A 22,919-nucleotide genomic window follows, 5' to 3' on the forward strand; every position below is an offset into this window, starting at 1 on the left:
TAGTCTCCCTAATGTGGTTTAAAAACTTGATGTGTTTCTTTCTTCTGTTGAACAGAAAAGAAAATAATTTTAAGATTGCTGGTTGCTGTCACCCATCGAATTCCATACTACTAGATCATATTAGAAGTACTAGAAAGCTATTGGGTCACAGCAACCACCATTCTTCAAAATATCTTCTTTTGTAAAAGCAGAAGAAATTAAGAAACTCAAATAGGTTTTAAACAAGTGAAGGTTGAATAAATGAGTTTTGTTTAATAAAATTTTTTTAATTTTCATTTTTAGGTGAACTATCCCTTTAAAATGACAACAGTTCCTTAATTTTTTTTATTAATGTGAAAAACCCTTAAATAATTTAAAAAATATTCATTCATTTTCCTTTGGCTTAGTCCCTTTTTTCATCAGGGGTTGTCACAGCGGAATGAACCACCAACTTATCTAGCATATGTTTTATACAGCGCATTCCCTTCCAGCGGCATCCCAGTACCGGGAAACACCCATACACTTTCGCATTCACACACACTCATACACTATGGCCAATTTAGTTTATTCAATTCACCTATAGCGCATGTCTTTGGACTGTGAGGAAAACCAGAGCACCTGGAGGAAACCCACGTCAACACGAGGAGAACATGCAAACTCCACACAGAAATGCCAGCTGACTTAGGGGGACTTGAACCAGCAACCTTCTTGCTGTGAGACAACATGTCTAACCACTGGGCCACCATGCCCCCTCTAAAGAATACAATTTTCCTATTTTCTGAAATAAAAACCTACAGTTTCATTACAATAGCCTGACTCCTCTATAAAAAATAAAATGACATGCATTAGATGCTCTGATGTGTTTTACCTCAGCAGTCTGGAATATTCCTTGATCTTCAGATGTGCTGCTGGTGGATTCTTCCTCCCTTTGTTTCTTCTTCCAGCATATCGCCTCTTCTCTCTCCTGAGTTTCTCTCTCTTCCTCAACTCATCCTCCAGTTCTGCTACTTTTTGACTAAGTGAGTCTTTGTCTCTCGTTGCCTGAACGATGATCTTGTCGTATTCCTCTCTGATCTTCCGCTCGTGGGTGCAGTTTGGACACTCCACAGCTGCTGAAGGAGATGAAACAGGTTCAAGAGAAGATGTGGAGAGACGTTCAACAGACCGCCGCTGTGCAGATGAAAACTCCAATGTCTTTCCAGTTCTGTCTCTCCCTCCAGTATCATGGAGAACTGCACTAGACAGGCAACGAGACAGTGAGCGGGTCATCCTACCTGCAAGGTTCAGATTTCAGGTTTAGTGATTCCTGATTTAAGTCATTATAAAACTGATAATGCTGCTTTTGCTACCATCAGTTCTGTTCTTCTCATCTCCAGGTCGAGAGCTGCGGCTGTAATGACCTGGTGGGTCAGCTTGGCCTGGTTTCTCCAGCTGGGGGAGAAAGGTTTTGAGCTCGAGTCCATCCGCACAGTGACTTGAGCCGAGTTTAGGTTCTGTGGGACTGAATGAACTCAAAAGCACCGGAAGCAAGCATGTCTGTGGCTGAACATAATACAATGAAGCACAAAGCATGAATATACAAAGTCATACTGTGTGCAAAAACAAGATACTTTTAAAACAAAGCATGGAAGTTATAGTACACTGCACTATTATTCTGTCAATTCAATAACCATATGACATTTATCTAAAATAGCTATAATTAGTATAGATGCTTGTGAACTTTTAAAAGATAAAATTTTTGCACTATTCTTATTTGATTTTACACACTACAATTATTTTGAAGTTATACTAAACAAAACAAATGACAAGAGAGACCCTGGCTCTTAAAAATAATCAATATAAATCCTCTGACTTTAATAAAATCATTATTTATTAATACAATCTAGTATGAATATAGTATAAACCCGTTTTCTACAATACTAGATTCTGATTGATCAATTATGTCATCAATCAGTCTCTTATTCCTTTATAGTAACTGGTAAAATCTTATAGCACAGGCTCAGCTAGAGTTGGCACCCCATAAGGAACTCTGATATATGGCCATATATATATATAAAAAATACAGCAAATATATTTGAACAAATGTGTACATACAATATTTGTAATTCCAGTGTTTGAAAAAAATGTAAATGGCCATTTTTACAATATTTTGATATATATGTTCAATAAATTACACATATTTTATACACACACCAGCCACTTTATTAGGTACACCTGTCCAACAGCTCGTTAACTAAAATTTCTCATCAGCCAATCACATGGCAGCAGCTCAATGCATCTAGGCATGTAGAGATGGTCAAGACGAACTGCTGCAGTTCAAACCCAGCATCAGAAAGTTGATTTAAATGACTGTGAACGTGGCATGGTTATTGGTGCCAGACAGGTTGGTTTGAGTATTTCAGAATCTGCTGATCTACTAGGTTTTTCACGCATAACCATCTCTAGAGTTTACAGAGAATGGTCTTAAAAACAGAAAATATCCAGTGAGCGGCAGTTCTGTAGACGCAAATGCCTTGTTGATGCCAGAGGTCAAAGGAGAATGACCAGACTGGTCTGAGCTAAAAGAAAGGCAACAGTAACTCAAATAACCATTCGTTACAACTGAGGTATATAGAAGAGCATCTCTGAACGCACAACACGTCCAACCTTGAGGCAGATGGGCTACAGCAGCAGAAGACCGCACCGGGTGCCACTCCTGTCAGCTAAGAACAGGAAACTGAGGCTACACTTGGCACAGGCTCACCAAAATTGTACAATAGAAGATTGAAAAAATGTTTCCTGGTCTAATGAGTCTCGATTTCTGCTGCAACATTCAGATAGTAGGGTCAGAAGTTGGTATCAACAACATGAAAGCATGGATCCATCCTGCCTTGTATCAACGGTTTAGGCTGCTGGTGGTGGTGTAACGTGTGGGGGATATTTTCTTGCCACACTTTTGGGCCCATTAGTACCAATTATGCATTGTGTCAACGCCACAGCCTACCCGAGTATTGTTGCTGACCATGTCCATAGTCCTTTTATGACCACAGTGAACCCATCTTCTGATGGCTTATTTCAGCAAGGTAATGTACCTTGTCATAAAGCGCGAATCATCTCAGACTAGTTTTTTGAACATGGACCTTGAGATTTTAAAGGATTAAGGCAGTTCTGAACTCGAAAGGGTGTCCAACCCGGTACTAGTAAGGTGTTTCCTAACTAGGAGTGGCCGTGAGTGTATATGTGAAATCAAAAGATTGTATGTTACATATGTAGTTTGCATATATTGCTATCAGATCAGATTTCTATAAGGAATTAATTAATTACTATTGTGTGTTTGGTACAAATTCTTGTTTGGTGAGCAAAAATATTTGCAACTCAAATCAATGTACTGTTTACAATTTGTCACAGTGTGGAGTCCTATTTTATATCTTAAAAGTGTTTTGAAAGATTTATATGTTGTTTCTTAAAGAATTTGACCTGTTTGACCCAGTATTTGTTCCATGGCACTGTATGTTGTATCCCAGCTCTAATTTACACAAGGTCTGGATGTGGATATTACAAATTCAGATGAACTCTGTATTCTTCTGGTTCATTCCTGATACTGTTCTCTCTCACTATACTGTAACTTTAGAAACAGGCCACAAGAGGCAAAACTATTCAAATGAGGAGTGAAACTGATGAGCACATAAAGTTGCCTCTCAATTTTTACGACTCGCTCAGCTGCAAAAGGGCACTTGACATACGGACACATTCAGGGTTTGAAGTGAACCTATAAATTGTGTCTATGGGAGTATGTGCTTGTGTGTGTGTGTTTAAATCTCACCCTTCTGTCAAATCCAACCGGCGGTTAAAATCTGCTGTCTGTTCAGATGATTAATGTCCTTCTTCCCGTTTAGATATGCGCCATACCTACAATATGTTTTAGGAGATTACTTAATTTATAAAATGAGATGATTTAGAAAACAGTTATATTTGTGTGTATAAGGTTTTACCGGAATTGTTTGATGCGTAAATGTGAAGTGTTTTTACATAATCACTCAATTAACATGAAAATTGATGTTTATCACAGTAGCAAAGTTGGATGTTTATTGTTGGATAAGTGTTTATGGTTGTGTTTTTCATGAAATTAATTATATATATTGGCAGTTCATTCCGCTGTGGAGACACCAGATTAATAAAGGGACTAAGCCAAAAAGAAAATTAATGAATGAATGAATTATATATATATATATATATATATATATCTATATATATATATATATATATATATAGGTGTCATGGTCCTGACCTGACAGTCTAGTCTGTCCTGTCAGTGTATAATGTTACCCTGTTTGTCACAACAGTATCTGGATGCAGCCTTTATGATGCAAGCTGAGAGTACATCCCGCAGAGATGCAATGTCAGACACAATACTCTCAATGGAACTAGTGACGTCACTTTGAGGAGTAGGGTTAGGGGTGAGTTTAGGTGAGTGCATTAAAAAGCATTGGATGCAGCTCAGATTGCATCAATTCCTTGTTTTGAATTACCCTGCCCTCTTAAGCTGTGATCACACTGGGCTTTGTGTGTGCGAAATTCTGTTGTACGGCGCTGCGAAAAGGGGCGGGATTAAACAAGATGATTAGACATTTAAAAAAGCGAGCGATTGCTCCATGTTTTAAATTTCTGTCCAGGGAGGTCCTGTTTTGATCCTCGATTGGTCTCACGCAGTCAAGTGATGCAATTTCGCAGGTCAGAGTTCATCAAGCTTGAACTTTGCACCGTAGCGAACTGCGAAACTTGACGCATGACCCTGCTTTTCCGGTCTGACGCATTTGTGTGCATTGGAATGGAAGTCTATGGGAGGAAAAGCCCAGTGTGACCGCAGCTTTATTTAGACCTTGTTATCCTGATTGTTTTCACCTGTCTCTTGTGTGCTTTGTTCTATATATTGTGCTGTGCGTTCTCATTTCTTTGCTCGCTTGCTCCATGTGAGCTTGTCTTGTATCCTAGCCTTGTATCCTTACATAGTGTTTTGTCTTGCCTGTTCTCTTGTTTATTTAAATATTTATTGTTTGTTTGTAGCTACTACTTTCTTTTGTTTGTTCCTAGTGTTTACTTAATTTTGAGTTCTGATCTTTGTCTTGCTTTTATCCTATACCATTTTGTTCCATTTTCTGGCAATCCCAGTCTAGTATTAGTAATTGATTAGTTATGTTTTTGATTGTTTAATTTCTCTTATTGAGATTCTAGAAGTCTTATTTCTGTTTTGCCCAAGTCAACCTAGATTTCTTTGTACTAGGATTTATATTTTATTTCATATTTTCATTTAGAATTAGTTAGTTTTATTATTTAATTGTGTAGTTATTGCTGCCTGTTGCTATCCTGTGTCCGGGCTTTCCTGGCCTGCCAGTCTGGAGGTTACGTGGCTTGCTCCCAGTATCTAGCTCTGGGGTCCTCTAGCTCTGGATTACTAAATTAGCTGGATTTGGTTATTAACGATTTGACTGATCCAGGATCGTTTCGCTCTTAAAACTCTTCCAAGAGTTCAAACCTGCTGAGAGCAGGCTTATTTCATATAAACAGGATTAGATCTGGGGTCTGTTCTTCGTACCCCGTTGTAAATGATCTGAGATGATTTGACAGATCTTTGATCTTCTAATCTTGATAACTGATCTCTGCTAATTTGGTTCTTCAAACATGTTCTCGAATAGATTAAAATGTCTGGATGAACTGATCTGAGATGGCTGCATGTGTTGTGAAGGACAGATCTATCGATCATTGAAATCATGAGCTGTAAAGCAATGAAAAAAAGCATATTTCATAAGTGCATATATTCTAAAGCACAGTAAAAAACTTAAATGAGATATTTCAATATTTGAGAACACTTTCACATTCCTCCCAAGTTATTGATCTGTATTTTCTAAAGTATTTTTTAGAACTGCTACTTTAAAACGTGACTAACTCATTCTAGTGCTTCAAAAAGCCTGGCCATTTATGAAAACAAATGCAGTAGATGACAGAATAATGTGGAGAATATTAATGGTCAGTTGGTTCTGTGCTGTGTGTAAAGAAGTGTATTTTGAGGTAAAGTGTCATGGTTTAGTGCCCATTTCTGCATTAGGAGTTTTTGGCTTCTTATAAAGCTTCAAGGCAGTGAGAACGCAAATGTTTTTCAGAAGCTCCTTCAGTAACGTGGTTGCTCCCCTGCACTCATTTGCCCAAGCAGCATAATTTGTATGCAGGACAATGAGTCATTTTACAGCTAAATAGGTAAAGCAAGTCTTTAACACTGAAAACTCTAAAATAATGAAATGGCAGCCCAAAGTCCTGATCTAAACCTGATTGAAAATGAAGAATTCAATATCACAGGAGAGCAGTGTGAAACTATTGATGTGCTGTGAGTGACTAGTAATGTCTGTAAAAGACTAGTTAGCAAAAACCAGAACACTACTCATTATCAAGTGCTGTAATGTTCAGAAATTATATTTTTAATCTTTCTTTCTGAAGTAGACATTTTGTTTTCTAATTAAATATGTGCCTTGGTTAGTTTGTTAAACACTGTTTTACTAAATTCCTTCATATTTTGAAAGATTGAGATTACACTGTTTCTGAAAACAATCAAGTGCTCATAAATTGTGCTCTAATCTTTCATCTCCACTATATCTTGAAAGATCATGCATGCACTTGTTTAAGTGTGATGTACTGCGTATTCTGAAAGTATGTGTAAATGTTTTAGGGAAGAGTGAATACCTGTTCTGGTGTGTAATGTAACTGAGATGGGAATATGGGTCGGCAAGGAACAGCCATGGCTCTAGAGGCAAACTGAAGAGAACTGAGAGTTTCAGATACTGACGATGACTGAGATGACACTGTGACCACTAAACATGTCCGGCAGTTCCCCCTAAACTAAGACACCGAAATAAACATCAAACTCAGAAATATACATAAATGTTGAAGAAAAGCTACAGTTTGTTGATGATACTCACCAGTCCCTTAGTGCTCGGGTCAACTTTGATTCTCTGTATGGGACATGCTGGGATCCTGCAGAACGAGGGCAAAAATCACCTAAAAATATAAAAGGTTTGTCATTTTGTATTGTAATGTATTTAAGTACAGCACATTTACTACTAGAACAGGTACATCAAAACCTTTTTATGGGATTTGTATCTAAATGGACTGGAATTTTTCGCAGTGAGAAATTTCAAAACAGGGAAGAAGAGGTCTCAGCATTATCTACTTGTAAATAAGCAACAAAAGGCCAGTATTCTGCAGAAATAATTTTCCCTGTGTTAGATATGACATGACATGTCCCCCTTCCCTAAACGGAAAGCTATGTAACCCTACAGATCATTTCCTGTGTCTAATTTCCTGCATATGCAGCCAACACATTGATATGATTAAGATACGGCTCTTACACTGATAAATAATCACTGGAGTACGTCTTGGGATACTCAAAACAATCCCTGCTCTTCAAAAATGCCCTCTGTCTGACCGGGACAACAGCGATAATAGGATAGTACAAGCTTTTTTGTGTGTGTGTGCTGACATGTTTGAGGTATTACTAACATTTCCGAATATGGTGAGGGAGCGTTTCAGCATCTTGGTCTCTTGCGGGTTTTCATTTGTGGCATTGAAAGTTCTCTTCATGTCAGGAACCACAGAAGCGCGACACTAATGAAGCAGTGGGTAAAAAAAAGAATTGAAACGGTATTTGTCATATAAAACTGATGAATATCTATGTGTTTCTGATATTAGGTAAAACAGCACGGCTAAGAATATCGTTTTCCCGTACGTGTTAATTAAACAAACATAACTGTGAAAAAAGCTAATTGTGACTTTTAATTAGCTTTATCTTCCTTGCATAATATTTTTTCTTAATATTCAGAGAAATAAATTGTAAGATATAACTTACAACTCTCAAAAAAACCCTAAATTGGAAGAAAAGTCACATTTTTGAGTTTTTATTTTGCCTTTCTAAATTTGCAACAGAAATCTAACTTGTTGCTTTTCATAGAAAAGCAATTTAATAGAGAATTTCATAGAAATTAAAAGATATAATGTAGAAAAGCTAAATATAAACTCAAAACTGACATTTTCTTGCAAGTTTCGTTCCAAGAGTTATCTTATTCCATTCTAGATATCTTTTTCTGAAATATGGAAAAAAAAACTTTTTTTTTTCATACTTATGACAAAAAAAATTCAGAATTTTGATATTGTGAAACTAAATGTCGTGTATACTTACAATATAGTGTAAATATAATGGGTTAAATAATCAGGGTGAATAAATGATTCAAAGCCTTACTTGTACAGTACATTCAGTGGCTTTTATGTTTCTGAATGAATCAATGCTTCGAATAAATCAGTTAAATGAAAATGTTTATTCATTCATAAAGAAAGTCACTTGTTAATGTAGTCAATTACATACTTTTTATATTTCAAAGTCAAATATTTGCAAATATTACATTTAATATACACTACCTGAAAAGTCTTGTCGTTGATCTCAGTTGTAAGAACAACCAATAATAACTTGACTTCTAGTTTATCATTTGGAAAAGTGGCAGAAGGTAGATTTTTCTGATAAATCATCTGTACAACTGCATCCCAGTCATCACAAATACTGCAGGTTTGGTGTTACATTCAGTATGGGGGCGTTCGAGAGATCTGCAGAGTGGATGGCAACATCAACAGCCTGAGGTATCAAGACATTTGTGTTGCCCATTACATTACAAACCACAGGAGAGGGCTAATTCTTCAGCAGGATAGCGCTCCTTCTCATGCTTCATCAAAGTTCCATCAAAGTTTCTGAAAGCAAAGTAGATCAAGGTGCTCCAGGATTGGCCAGCCCAGTGACCAGATATGAACATTATGAGCTAGTCTGGGGTAATTTGAGGGTGGAAGCATTAAAGATGAATCCAAAGAATCTTGAACTCTGGAAGTCCTGCAAGAATGCTTTCTTTGCCATTCCAGATGACTTTATTAATAAGTTATTGCAGAGATGGATGCAGTCCTCTAAGCTCATGGGAGTCATAGACAATATTTATTCTTTTTCCACTGCACCGTGACTTTATATTCTATACTGTACATATTTCTGTTAAGTGACAAGACCTTACTGTCCTAATTAAATAACTAAAAATCAAGGCATGATCATATTATTTTGGTAAAATAAGAGTGATCTAGAGGTCTTTGCCTTTTATACAAGTCACCTCTGACACCAAATGATCAACTAGAAATTAAGTTATTATTTGCTGTTCCTAAAACTTGGATAGGCCACAAGACTTTTGTCAGGTAGTGTATATTAATTATCATAAATTTCTTAAATTATGATAGAAAAATCAATAGGTCAAATGCTCTCACTTATTTTAGATTAGCACCTCAACTTACTTTTCCCGAGCTTGCCAGATCCACCTATCAAAAACAAACCAACATTCATATAAGTTTCCTAAATCTTTTTTAATTCAAAGACAAATATGCTGCTTACCACAAGTATGCTGAGAATGTGTATTTCATGCAGAGAATACCTAATATTTCAGTTATGCTGAAAGGAGTCTCTGATGCTATCATCTTACCAGAGTGAGTTTGCTGGCTGTCAAAACTCCCTCTGCAACCATTCAACAAAAACACACACAAAGGGAGGTGGTTAATCAGATTTGTATAAATAGCATATAATTACACTTCAACACTGTGGGTTTGCAACACACCGCTGCAGGGGGGCACTGGGAGACCCTGTGGGAGGCTCTGGTATGTTCATATCTCTCTACAATAACAATCAGACCCCAGGCAGAGGTTCCTAGAGCTGAATTATGTGTAGGGGTTTGACTGAGGGAGTTATTGACCTACAAATGGACTGAATTACTCATTAAAACAAGTTACAGAACATCAGTGTAACTTATTACTTAAACATCTGGGTATACAATGAGGAATCAACTTTGCAAGTGTAGTACGATGACAATATGGAAGCCTGTTTACGCCACTAAATAAATAAAATAAAATTTAAAATAGTCTTTTTTCCACACAATTCTAAGTGTGTGTGTATATATATATATATATATATATATATATATATATATTATATATATATATATATATATATATATATATATATATATATATATATATATATATATATATATATAAACTTTTTAAAATAAATATTGCATTATAAAAACCCACATTTGGCACATTATTTCACTTTGGGAATGTCCTATGACTGCTGATTTTTTGGAATGGTGTTTATGACAAACAGTCAATAATGCATAAACAGAAGGTTACAGCCTCCCAGTTAAAGTGCTTCCTATGGGTTCTGCCCACCCCCCTTTTTTGAACATTCAGATGTCTTTAAACCTTTGCTGAAGCTGGGGAGGAAATTAATTTTGAATAAATGGGGACAGAACTCCTTCATGTCAATGACTGGATAATCCTGATTAAAGAAACTATAATTATGGAAAAGATTGTACATACACTACCAGTCAAAAGTTTGGGGTCGTTTTTTTTCCTGCTTTTTTTTTAATTTTTATTCTGTTCATCAAGACGGCATTTATTAAAATGTAAAAAATGTTAAATACTTATTTATTAAATATTTATTTATTACTTGTATGTATTTTCAAATGAAATTATTAGTCCAGTCATTATTGCATTTATTACTATTAATAATAATGATAATATTAATAATAATATTAACAATAATTATTATTTTTAGAGCGATTTCTGAAGGATCATTTGACTGTGAAGACTGGCGTATTGAAGCTGAAAAATCATCTTTAAAATCACTGGAATAAATGATTAAATTAAATTGTAAACTACTTTTGAACAGTTATTTTATGCAATAACATTTCACAATTTTACAATGTGTGCTGTATTTTAGATTAAATAAATGCAGCTTTGGTGAGCAGGATAAGCTTATTTGCCTGAGTTCAATTCCCAGCTAGAGGTCCTTTACCGATCCTTCCTCTCTCTCTCTGCTCCCACTGCTTTCCTGTCTGTCCTTCACTATCCTATCACATTAAAGGTGAAAACCCCTAAAAATCATACTGACTCCAAACTTTTGAGCGGTAGTTCATAATAAAAGGTCATTCTAAGTCATTTCAGAAGCTGTGGGAAATTCCTTTGACCTGTCTTGGTATTGATTATAAATCTACTCTTTATCATTAACTGTGCACACTGTGCAATCTTCAGAATTGCAGGTTTATATCTCACAATTCTGACATGGAATTGCGTGTTTATATTTGCAACAAATCAGAATTGATTCAAAATTGTAAGAAAAACATAAAGGTAAAAAGTTGTGGGGTAAAAAGTCGCAATTACTTTTTTTATTCAGTGGGATAATCAAGTGTCCGTAAAAAAAGCTTGGAAAACATCCCAAAAAATCATTCTGGGATACTCTACACCAGGAGTGTCCAAACTCGGTCCAGGAGGGCCGGTGTACAGCAGGTTTTAGCTCCAACTTACCTCAACATACTTGCAAGGATGTTTCTAGAAAGCCTAGTAAGAGGTTGATTAGCTAGCCCAGGGGTGTCTGATTGGGATTGGAACTAAAGTTTGCAGGACACTGGCCCTCCAGGACCAGATTTGGACACCCCTGCTCTACACAGACATTTCTGTTTAGAAAACATGAAAACACCTACCAGGGGCTTGAGACATAGTGTTAATGACCACAATGTTAAATACCATGTGGGACCGGCTTGGAAAATCTCCCTTTGAGATCCCTGCAGAAAGTTAGAAGTGTATGACAAATCATCTATTAAAGCAGTTTTTCTCAACCACGTTCCTGGAGGATCACCAGCTCTGAAGACATTTTCCATGTCTTCTTAACCAAACACACCTGATTCAGATCAGCAGCTCATTAGTAGAGACTGAAAGACCTGTAATGGGTGTGACAGACAAAGGAGGCATCCAAAACGTGCAGTGCTGGTGGTCCTCTAAGAACATGGTTGAGAACCACTGTGTTAAAGCATGCTGAGATCAGCCTGATTATTATACTTCACACAGCAGAATCTCACCTGTGTGTCTGAGGGCGGAGCCTCTGCGATGCACCTGTAGCAGATCGTGGGCGGAGCTGACATCCACCTCCGTCAATCCATCAAGACGCACCACCTCCTCACAGTCACGCACCCAGATCACCTCACTGCCCTTTGGATCCTGATGAAAGACAGACAAAATAGCTTCTGAACACCTTCCTTCTGGCTACAAGGTGGCGTAGTGGGTAGCGCTGTGGCCTCATAGCAAGAAGGTCACTGATTCGAGCCCTGGGTCAGTTGGCATTTCTGTGGGGAGTTTGCATGTTCTCTCCATGTTCGCGTGGGTTTCTGGGTGCTCCAGTTTACCCTACAATCCAAAGCTATAGGAGAATTGAATAAACTAAATTGGCTGTATTGTATGTGTGGGTGTGAATGCAAGAGTGTATGGGTGTTTTCCAGTGCTGGGTTGTGGCTGGAAGGGCATCCACTGCGTAAAACACATGCTGAATAAGTTCATTCCGCTGGCTGTTCATTCCGCTGTGGCAACCTCTGATTAATAAAGAGACTAAGCCTAAAGAAAATGAATAAACATTGTTTCTCATAATCATTATAGCTGTGATGTGTGAGTTAATATAATTTTTTTGTTGTTTTTTTACAAAACTTTCTTGTTATCATTATTTTTATCGATGTAAACAGATCTTTTGATCTCAAACATTTCAAATATTTACTTCTAGTTCTTTCAGATTCTCAAAGCCTTTTTCAAAATGCTGCAGGTTATAGTTCATTTATAGGAACCATAAAAATGCATTCCAAAAATTGCTATACACTTTAATTTCCTTTTTAAACTTTTTTTTTATTTTACATTTATGCAGTAATGATGCATTAAATGATCATAAATGACAGCAAAGACTTACAATGTTAATAAATCTATTTCAAATAAATGCCATTTATTGAACTTTATACAAATATCGAAGAATATTACTTATATATGTTTTCCATTGTGGGCAGCACAGTGGCGCAGTGGGTAGCACAATCGCCTCACAGCAAGAAGGTCGCTGGTTCAAGCCCCAGCTGGATCAGTTAGCATTTCTGTGTGGAGTTTGCATGTTCTCCCCATGTTCGTGTGAGTTTTCCGGTTTCCCATACAAGTCCAAAAACATGTATTATAGGTGAACTGGGTAAGCTAAATTGTCTGTAGTGCATGAGTGTGTATGGATTTTTCCCAGTGATGGATTGCAGCTGGAAGAGCATCCACTGCGTAAAACATATGCTGGATAAGATGGCGGTTCATTCCGCTGTGGCGACCCCTGATTAATAAAGGGACTAAGCCGAAAATAAAATGAATGAATGTTTTCCATTGTAATGAAAAATTCCAAGATGTCACCGAGCGTGGCCGCTGTGTTGCGAGCTCCCTTTTAAAGCATTTATTGTCTTTTATTGTCTTTCACATATTTATTGTCTTCTAGAAGACGTAGAAGATGTATTTCTGTCAACATTAATAATTCTACATTGTTTTTTATTGTTTGGTTTTTTGGAGTATGTTGTTGTTGTTTCGCACTGTGGTTGTATTTTGCACTGTCTGGAGCCAGCACCTAAGCTTTTCACTCATCGTAGTACACATGCTGCTGATGATGTGACAATAAAATTCATTTGATTTGATTTGGGTTGCCACCAAAGGAATAATTTACATTTTTTTAATATATTAAAATAGAAAACAGCTAACAAAAACAATGTTTCATAATATTTCTGTTTTTACTGTACATTTTCAAGAGAAGTACTGTTATCTTAGTCTTCATTCAAAAACATCTTGATGGCTCCAAACTTTAAATAGTAGTACGTAGATACAGTCTGACAGTGATAGAAATGTTACAACATACTTACCAATAGGTCATAAATCTTCTCATTAAAGATGTGGTAGAATGACACTCTGATTTTGCAGTGAGATGCGTTGGGGGCTGGTTTATTGAAATTAAGGGTTGTTCAAGAATCTATTTTGTGTATTTAGGAGAGCATACAAGACAATGGAGAGCAGAAAAAGGACTGTGATGTGAAAAATTTGACATTTCACAAAGCAATTTCTTAAACAGCAACAGCCAGAGGGTTTGATACAGTTGAAGATGTCCTCAGCAGCGCGACTGATGATTCCTCTGTGCTTGGCTGAAACGCTGCATCCCTGCATGGTGTGAGTTTTACCACTGCCCGGAGAGCCATAGACAATTACACAGCCATTATAACCCTGGATTAGATACTCCACCAGAGACTGGGGCAGAAAGAGAGAGAGGATGATTGGCTTCTCAATTTACAAACCAAACATTAAAGAACTAGGTATATTATATATACAGTAAGAAAAACCTTTGTTGTTGACTCATAAACATCTCTCTGAGACGCCTCCTCATTTAAGACGTCATCAAAATCTATAATGTGACGCTTGTGACTCTGAGGAATGATAACAATATACTTGAGTTTATTGAACTTGAGTTTTATTGCTGTTTTTAGTTAAGAGGATGATGAATGAACTGAAATTATATCTTTGATTCATTCTGATACAAAACTCACCCTTCCAGTGTCAACAACTAATCTGTTGAGATGTGTCACTTTGATGGAGGCTCTGGGTTCATCAGTGCAGATACAATGTTCTGCTCTGTTCACTGAGGAATTGAGAAGTTTGGGTTAAGCTTTGTTATGATTTTAAATATCAGAAAATCTGGATAAGTTTAAGTAAGTCCAAAATCAAAAATGCTATATATATATATATATGTGAGAGTATGCAAGACCTGTGTGTGAGTGTGTGTTTTCAGGGGCACACAGACGTACGACCACTCTGAAACTCTTCTCTGAATTTAGGGTTTTGTCTGTTCCAGACATTCTCGTCCAAGTTTGGCTGCTGTCCAGAGGATAAATGTTGTTCATATAGCAGTCAATATGAAGGTATTAATGCATGACTATAATCAAAAGCAATATTTTTTTGGCTGTGATAAAAAAAAAGAAAAAGAAAGAAAGCATGCAAAAAAAGAAAGCATGCAAAATCAGTCGAAACGTTTTAGATGAATCGTTTGTGAAACCAACATCACTACTTGCTATACACTTTTTATACACACATATACACTTATTTAACAACACAGTTTACATGCCAATTTGCACATAACAGCTGCATATATAACGTTGTATATAGTAATATACCTGTACATACACTTGTCATTTTGTATATTTTCATTCACTACTTCTATTTTTAAAATATATTTATTATCTGTTTTTTGTATCTGTTTTTTATCTGTAATTGTGTTGCACTGTAGAAACTCTGTCACGAAAACAAATTCCTCGTATGTGTGAACATACCTGGCAATAAAGCTCTTTCTGATACTGAATTGTGTCAAAAGCACTATTTGGGAATTTGGAGCAAATAATTATGATACACTGTATTTCTAATGATCAATGAAATTTTCCTTAAAACATTACTGGTATGGATTGGCGACACATACACACAAATACAAACACATGCGAGAAAAAAATGCAATAAAGATGATCTAAAACAGTGTAAGATAAACACCGCAATACACTTCAATAGAATATGAAAGGCTATACGAAGTAAACACCGATCAGGAACCTACGCATATTTAAAGCTACGCGATATTATTATACTTATACTAATACTTATTCTAAAATGATTCATGTGTAAATTAGGTAGTGTTCAAAATTGTATCACGTTGACGCAGGTTTACATCCTGAGATGAAAAGCTATAGGATAAGATAAAAAAAGACTTACTCGAGTTCACCGACTTCAGCTGTTTCTTCATGAAATCAAGTTACAGTTTCTCCAGAGCTCCTTTTTCCTGGAATAACATCCCTGGAATCCCATTCCAGATAGTCAGTCCGTCTCTGTGGAGCTGCAGATGTAACACTCAGAGTTTTCCTGACATGTTTGTGCTTTAATATTTTGAGAGCTGCTGTTGTTCATCTCTCCTCACCTCAGGTCGCGCGGGGTCTCGCGCACGGTTCATTGGCGTTCCAGTGATGCACGCGCACGGTGAGGTGAATAGTGATTCTGATTGTCGTGAGAATGTTTGAACCATTCATTCGATACTGTACATGAAGCCTGAAGATTAGCTGCAGATTTTGGGTTCAACTTTTTTATTACATCAAATTAGCTTAATCATGTCATTATAAATCTTGAAACAATTATCAATTATGGTTTTCTGGTTTAAGACGGTCTCAAAAAGACTACATAGCTGCAGCACACTTGGGAAAAAATAAGTAACGAATGCTACATCATACAATAGTGAAGTAATGAACTGTAATAAATACTGCAGCATATCTACCTTAGTTTTTACTACAATAAACTGTGGTGTATTTTAGTATAATATATATATATATATATATATATATATATATATATATATATATATATATATATATATATATATATATATATATATATATATATATATTGTTGTAGAAAACTTTAGTACAGTGTGATGTTGTTTATGTTGCACAGCAATTTTAGAATTTCCAATACAGATTAATGCAAGTATAGGCCTACTTCAGTATGATTTAAAAACACTATACTAGGCATATTTACAGTACTATAGTATTTTTTCATGTGGGAGTTTTCTGAGTCGTATCAGCTTTAAAGTGTCTAAGACACCCTACTAAACCAGCAAATAGACGCAAATGTTGTCTCCCTTCCCCTCACAGGGTGTCCACCGGGTCTTAAAAAGTATTAAAAGATGATAAATTCTATGTAGTGAAATTTAAGGCCCTTAAAAAGTATTACAAATCTTAAATGCTATTTTGCAAAGTATTAAATTTTATATCAATTTTGATTATGCAGTGCATGGTTGTATGCTACAGTTTACCTGAATTAAATCTGTGAATATGAGGATGCTGTGTAGTTTATAAAATCAATGAAATCCTACTAGATCTGACATCATGCTGCTTTGTTTACTGCAGTAACCACTGCAACACCATTATTTCTGCAATTCTACAGGCCCCTACCTGTGAATTAGCTAGATTTAACAGATTTGTATTCAGTATATGAATCATGTTTTAGTTTTGGATTCATTTCTTATAGTAATATTTAGTAAATATGCTGTAAGTTAAAATCTTGCAAGTGTTTCCAATTGAAAAGATGTTATAAGGTCTTAAAAGGTATGGAAAGAGTCCTAAAAAAGGTCTTAAAGGCACTCTCTGATTCCTGTATATAGTCTGCCTCAGAGTAATATTAGGCATATCCTGAGTGCCACAGGATACTGGGTTTTAATTAAGCTTTGCATTTAGATAACCATCATGGCCATATTTATGCACAAATACAGGCTTGTATTTTTTTTAACCATGCTATGCTCTTTTACACGCATATAGGTTGCCAGAGCACTGGTCTGGAATGCTTGTGTGTGGCAACTTATGGCTGATCCTCTTGACCCGCTGTACCCTTTCTCCAGAAGTGTCCTTTACTGCTCCTTTACAAGGTGCTTGGAAGAGGAATGTGCATCATAAAACCAGGATGTTTAAGCTTTTTGATGCTATTGCAAAAACACACATAATCAATGTCGAAAACGAATTGGCATAACTATAAAATATAATAAATATTGTCAATGCACTCTTAGAAATATTGCACTCCTGCATAACTGAATGAATGAGATGAAGATATATGCACAGTGACAGTAAAGAAGCACTTCTCATTGTATAGTCTTGCATTTTATACTGTACGGGGACTGTGAGAGAGACAATGAGGGAGAGAGAGGAATGATGGGACTCAGTTTAGTGCTGCCACTGCCAGCTGTGTCCACGTCAAAGGCCACAGGTCCTTTATGCTCTGCATCTCAGTGTTATAGTCCAGTTTCATTGCGTCACTTTAACAGGATGTTTTCCTGGTTCTACAGCTGTTATCCTTTTATAAAAAAATATTGTTAATATTAGGAATTTACTCATTATTTATAGTAATTGACAGGAACGCATCATTTAAAGTACTATTCACCTCTGCTTTAGATTTTAAACTGTGTGTGCAGTCTTTACACCAGCGATTCTTAAATTGATTTTAATCTTTAAAATTAAATAAAACTACACTGGAATGTTTTAATTTATTTATTAGTGTTGCGAATAAAGTGAGGCCTTGGAATCAAAAACAGAGTAAATCCCACCTGTAGATGGCAGTATAGGCTTTACAATACAGTGAATGAGTCAGAACGGTTCATTTCTCAAGTCGTGACCCATATTACAGAGCTGAAGCCATTCATCTTCTCTCAAAATTTGTATAATTACATAACACTTATGCAAATTAGATTATGTAATACATCAGCCTCTTTATAGAAGTGACAAAGAAAGTCACATTTAATACAGGCCTAACGCTGGAGACAATAACAAGATGTAATTTGATATGTAATGTATTTTAGACTGTAAAGAACACTTATTACATGACCTTACCCCCAAACTCACCCTCACAGGAAGCCTGTGGCAAATTTGAATGTCAGAAGACCCCGTTAAGTATGTTTATAAGCGTTTTGAATAACGAGGACTCAAAGCTTGTCCTTGTAAACCACCTTAATAGAGTTCAACTACGTCATACCTATGTTATTTTACAATTCTGTGTCCTCGTAAGACAGACGTGATATTTTGGTGTTTCCAGGATCATTTAAATTAGTGTTTGGTATTTGATACTCGTCCACAGATATATCACCCAAGACTGGTTACTCACTGAAGCCAAGCAGTGCTGAGCCGGGTCAGTACCTGGATAGGAGACCACAATGGAAAACTAGGTTGCTGTTGGAAGTGGTGTTAATGAGGCCAGCAGGAGGCACTCAATCGGCGGTCTGTGACCTAATGACCCAGTAAAGTGAAGGGAACACTATACTGTCAGTGAACGTCGTCTTTCAGATGAGATGTTAAACCTAGGTCCTAATTCTTGGTGGTGTGGAGAGACCGCCCTCATGATTGTGAAGCACTTTGTGTGTATGGCCATACATGATAAATACCCTATAGAAACATTACAAATGCGCTACACAGACATTACATAGACTCACAAGCTTGCAATACATTTTTTCCAATCTTCGATATCGTTTATACTAATATGATAATAATATAACACAATAGTCATTCATTCACTTTCTTTTCGGCTTAGTCCCTTTATTAATCCAGGGTCGCCACAGCGGAATGAACAGGCAATTTATCCGACACATGTTTTACGCAGCGGATGCTCTTCCAGCTGCAACCCATCTCTGGGAAACATCCATACACACTCATTCACACTAATGCACTAAGCCTACCCAATTTACCTGTACCGCATGTCTTTGGACTGCTGGAGAAACCGGAGCACCCGGAGTAAACCCACACGAACGCAGGGAGAATTTACAGAAACGCCAACTGACCCAGCCGAGGCTCGAACCAGCGACCTTCTTGCTGTGAGGCGACAGCACTACCTACTGCGCCACTGCTTCACCTGTAATATAATATACATTTTAAAGGGAGCAAAGGCTCTCAACTAATACACAAACACATTACATATTTTAAAAATGAATAATAAAAAAATTAAACATTTTGATCATACATAAGCTTAAAACAGCAAAACCTGTCCACTTGGCCTTACATTAAAATAGAAACTGTATACTTCTAGAAATAAAATGCTCAACAGGTTTTGTTCAGTGCTAATCTGCCTTTTGACATGAGCAGAAGTGAACTCCACTGACCTCTGAACAGCATTTCTGGAACCCCCGGACTGGATTCCTATAGTAAAGTGGGTCAGGGGGAAGGAGAGAGAACTCATCTTTCCTAGACTGGCTCACAGGAAATAGACTATTACCACTAACAACACAGGGCCAGTTAAGAAAGAAAGAAAAAAAACTTCAGTGTTTTCTAAAACTGCTAGAACTGGGATCTCCAGAGACTGTGTTGAATCACATCTCTAGAGCAGCACAGGCAAAAACAAACAGCAGTGATGCATTCCAACAACTGTCACAGCATGTTAAATGAGACCTGCAGATCACAAAAAAGAAATGCGTTTCTTGGGACATGCACATCAGAGTAGAACCGTTCATGGAAACTGCACCCGAGAAGCAACTCGACACGGCTCTTCTCTGCCAGTCAAATCATTCTGGAGAACTGTTCAAACTGTAAGACGGTGTTAGAGCCTCAGCGGATCACTCTTTTCACCACACCATTGGATAAGCACAGCTGTGGAAATGGATCGCAGTTGCTGGTGGACGGTTCGTTTACCTGTATATAAAGACTGTTTAATCCAGCTCTTGTTTTGGAGTTGTTGTGATTTAAACAGCATTGTCTTCAGCAAACTAGCAAAAATGAAGGGAATGTTTAGAAGTTGAGATGAGGTCGAAAGGTTTTGAGCCTAAAAGGGTTTTAATTGGTGGCTTTTAAACCTGTCTGGTCACTCTCCTCTGACATCCACATGGCTTTTTTTTACCCACAGAACTGCTGATTACTGGATATTTTCTATTTTAGTCCATACTCTATGAACTCTAGAAATGGTTGTGCATGAAAATCATAGTAGATCTGCAGTTTCTGAAATAGCCAGAGGAGCCCATCAACCATGCCATGTTTAAAATCACGTCAAAAACCTTTCTCCATCATTCTGATGTTGAGTTTCAGCAGATCATCTTGAAGTCTATGTGCCTAAATGCTTCACTTGCTACTTTGTGAGTGGCTGATTAAGAAAAACAAAGTATAGACTGAAAGCATTTACTTTTAGGTTAGGAGATGTGAAAAAAATGTGAAGGCAACAACAAGACAATAATATAAAAAAATACAAGTTTCCTATCTAACGATAAACACTTAACTACTCTATAAAAAATATAACAGAGCTACTTTAATACTCTATAGCAGAATATAAATACTGCCAAAACAACATTTAAACATATTAAGAAAAATTCCAGGGTCCAAATAACATTGTACTATACAGCATAGGTCTCAAGCTCGACTCCTGGAGGGCCGCAGCTCTGCAGTTTTGCTCCAACACTAATCAAACACAGCTGATCCTCAATCAACTAATCAAGATGTTCAAGACTACTAGAGACTATTAAGCAGGTGTGAGTTGAAGGTGGATGGAGCTAAATTATGCAGAGCTGCGGCCCTCCAGGAATTTGAGACCATTGCCATACAGAGTTATTAAAATAGATTATGATTTTATTCCAGCAAGCTTTTTTTGTGTTTTTTAAATATCTAGATGTCCAAACACAGGATATCCTGGCTAAAACAAGGCTAAATTTGGGCTGTCAGAGAAAATCTAAAAAATTAGAAATGTCTTATAATAGGTTTGTCATCAAATACACATGAAGGAAGTCTTTCTAATCAGTGTATTTGATGACTAGTCCACTAATGGCATATTTTTAGACGTATATTAAGATTTTCACTGACCCATTCACTTGACTGATTTTCAAGGCCCAAATTTTGCCTTGTTCTGGTTAATCCATCTATGTTTACACGGTTATTAAACTGAAATTGATTGCTGGGATGACTTCTCTGAAGTTCAAACATTGGTCCTATGTTGTCTAAAATGTAATGTGAAGTTTATTTATAAACTAATTTCGAGGATCACGTGATTATGATTGAAGACGGCTGGTTCCGCATTAATGTATGATTCACCAATCAGACGATTCCGAACCCACTATAAAGAGCCAAGGGTTTCTCACTGCAGTCATCTTCGATTTGAAGAATCCCCCTTCCACCCCACCACCTTTCCCTTCATAGGGTGGCACGGTGGCCCAGTGATTGACACTGTTGCCTCACAGAAAGAACGTCACTGGTTCTAGTCCTTAAACAGGTTGGCTGTCGTTTCTGTGCGAAGTTAGTTGTTCTTCTGTCCTTGCGTGGGTTTTCCCCCACAGTTCAAAAAGCATGCACCATATGTGAATTGATCAATCTAAATTTAGCACTACAGTCAAAAACATATCTCTTCACACCAATCATTTCTGTCATCAGCTCTTATCAAAACTTGGGGAGTTCTTGAGACTTACCTAAGCTCAGAGCTCCACTCTTGCACTGCAAACAGAAGGGAGCTCAGGGCTCTCTCCCGGGACAGCATGCCAAACTTGCTTGTAATCAATCAGCAGCTAAGTCTGAAGTCTTAAAAAACAGGCCTGAAAACATGGCACCTTATTTTATTAAAAGTTCATTCATTCATTTTCTTTCAGCTTAGTCCCTTACTCATCAGGGGTCAACTGCCAACTTATCCAGAATATGTTTTACATAGCAGATGCCCTTCCAGCGGCAACCCACTACTGGAAACATTTATATACACATACAGTATGGCCAATTTAGTTTATTCAATTAACCTATAGCACATGTCGTTGGACTGGGGGAAACCGGAGCACCCGGAGGAAACCCACATGAACACAAGGAGAACATGCAAACTCCACACAGAAAAGCCAACTGACCCAGTCGAGGCTCGAACCAGCGACCTTCTGGCTGTGAGGCGACAGCATTACCCACTGCTCATTCATTTTCCTTCAGCTTTGTCTCTTATTTATCAGGAGTTGCCACAGCAGAATGAATTGCCAACTATTCCAGCATATGTTTTACGCAGCTGATGCCCTTTCAGCCACGACCCAGTACTGGGAAACACCCACACACTTTCTCATTCATACACTACGGACAATTTTAGGGAAACCCACACACAAACAGGGAGAACATGTAAACTACACACAGAAATGCCAACTGGTCGAAACAGGACTCGAACCAGCGACCTTCTTACTGTGAGGTAACAGTGCTAACCACTGAGCCACTGTAAAATGAAAACTGTGTATGTGTATATAAACCAAATCTAGCCAAGAAAAAGAAGAAACCCAAAAGAAATGAGCCAGAATTATAAAATTCCTCCAACTTTAATCAGTTCAAAAAGTTTCACAACAAATGTAACACATAATAATAATAAAGGGGAAATTCACCGTTGATCATCAATTTCTGGATTGGTACATTCTTCTTCCTAATGAGAATGTTGGCATTTATGTCGTTTTCTCTGAATAAAACCTTTTGGGTTTTATCTGGACAGGAATTAACGATAAAAAAGCAAAACAAAATACAAAA

General features: G+C 37.1%; 1 protein-coding gene across 1 annotated transcript; it reads right to left on the minus strand.

Moving 5' to 3' along the window:
• Positions 1-706: 706 nt before the first annotated feature.
• Positions 707-14,772, minus strand: LOC130244749 (kinesin-like protein Klp68D). The gene is given in 18 exon segments (XM_056477281.1): positions 707-730; positions 848-955; positions 958-1,253; positions 1,329-1,521; positions 3,782-3,805; positions 3,807-3,862; positions 6,687-6,871; positions 6,927-7,005; positions 7,503-7,611; positions 9,322-9,345; positions 9,507-9,538; positions 11,562-11,642; positions 11,937-12,075; positions 13,776-13,849; positions 14,004-14,154; positions 14,247-14,330; positions 14,451-14,542; positions 14,669-14,772. Coding segments are annotated over 18 exon segments (1,842 nt in total). The 5' UTR covers positions 14,760-14,772.
• Positions 14,773-22,919: the final 8,147 nt, after the last annotated feature.

The sequence above is a fragment of the Danio aesculapii genome, chromosome 17 (assembly GCF_903798145.1).
Source record: "Danio aesculapii chromosome 17, fDanAes4.1, whole genome shotgun sequence".
In the NCBI taxonomy this organism is placed as follows: Eukaryota; Metazoa; Chordata; class Actinopteri; order Cypriniformes; family Danionidae; genus Danio; species Danio aesculapii.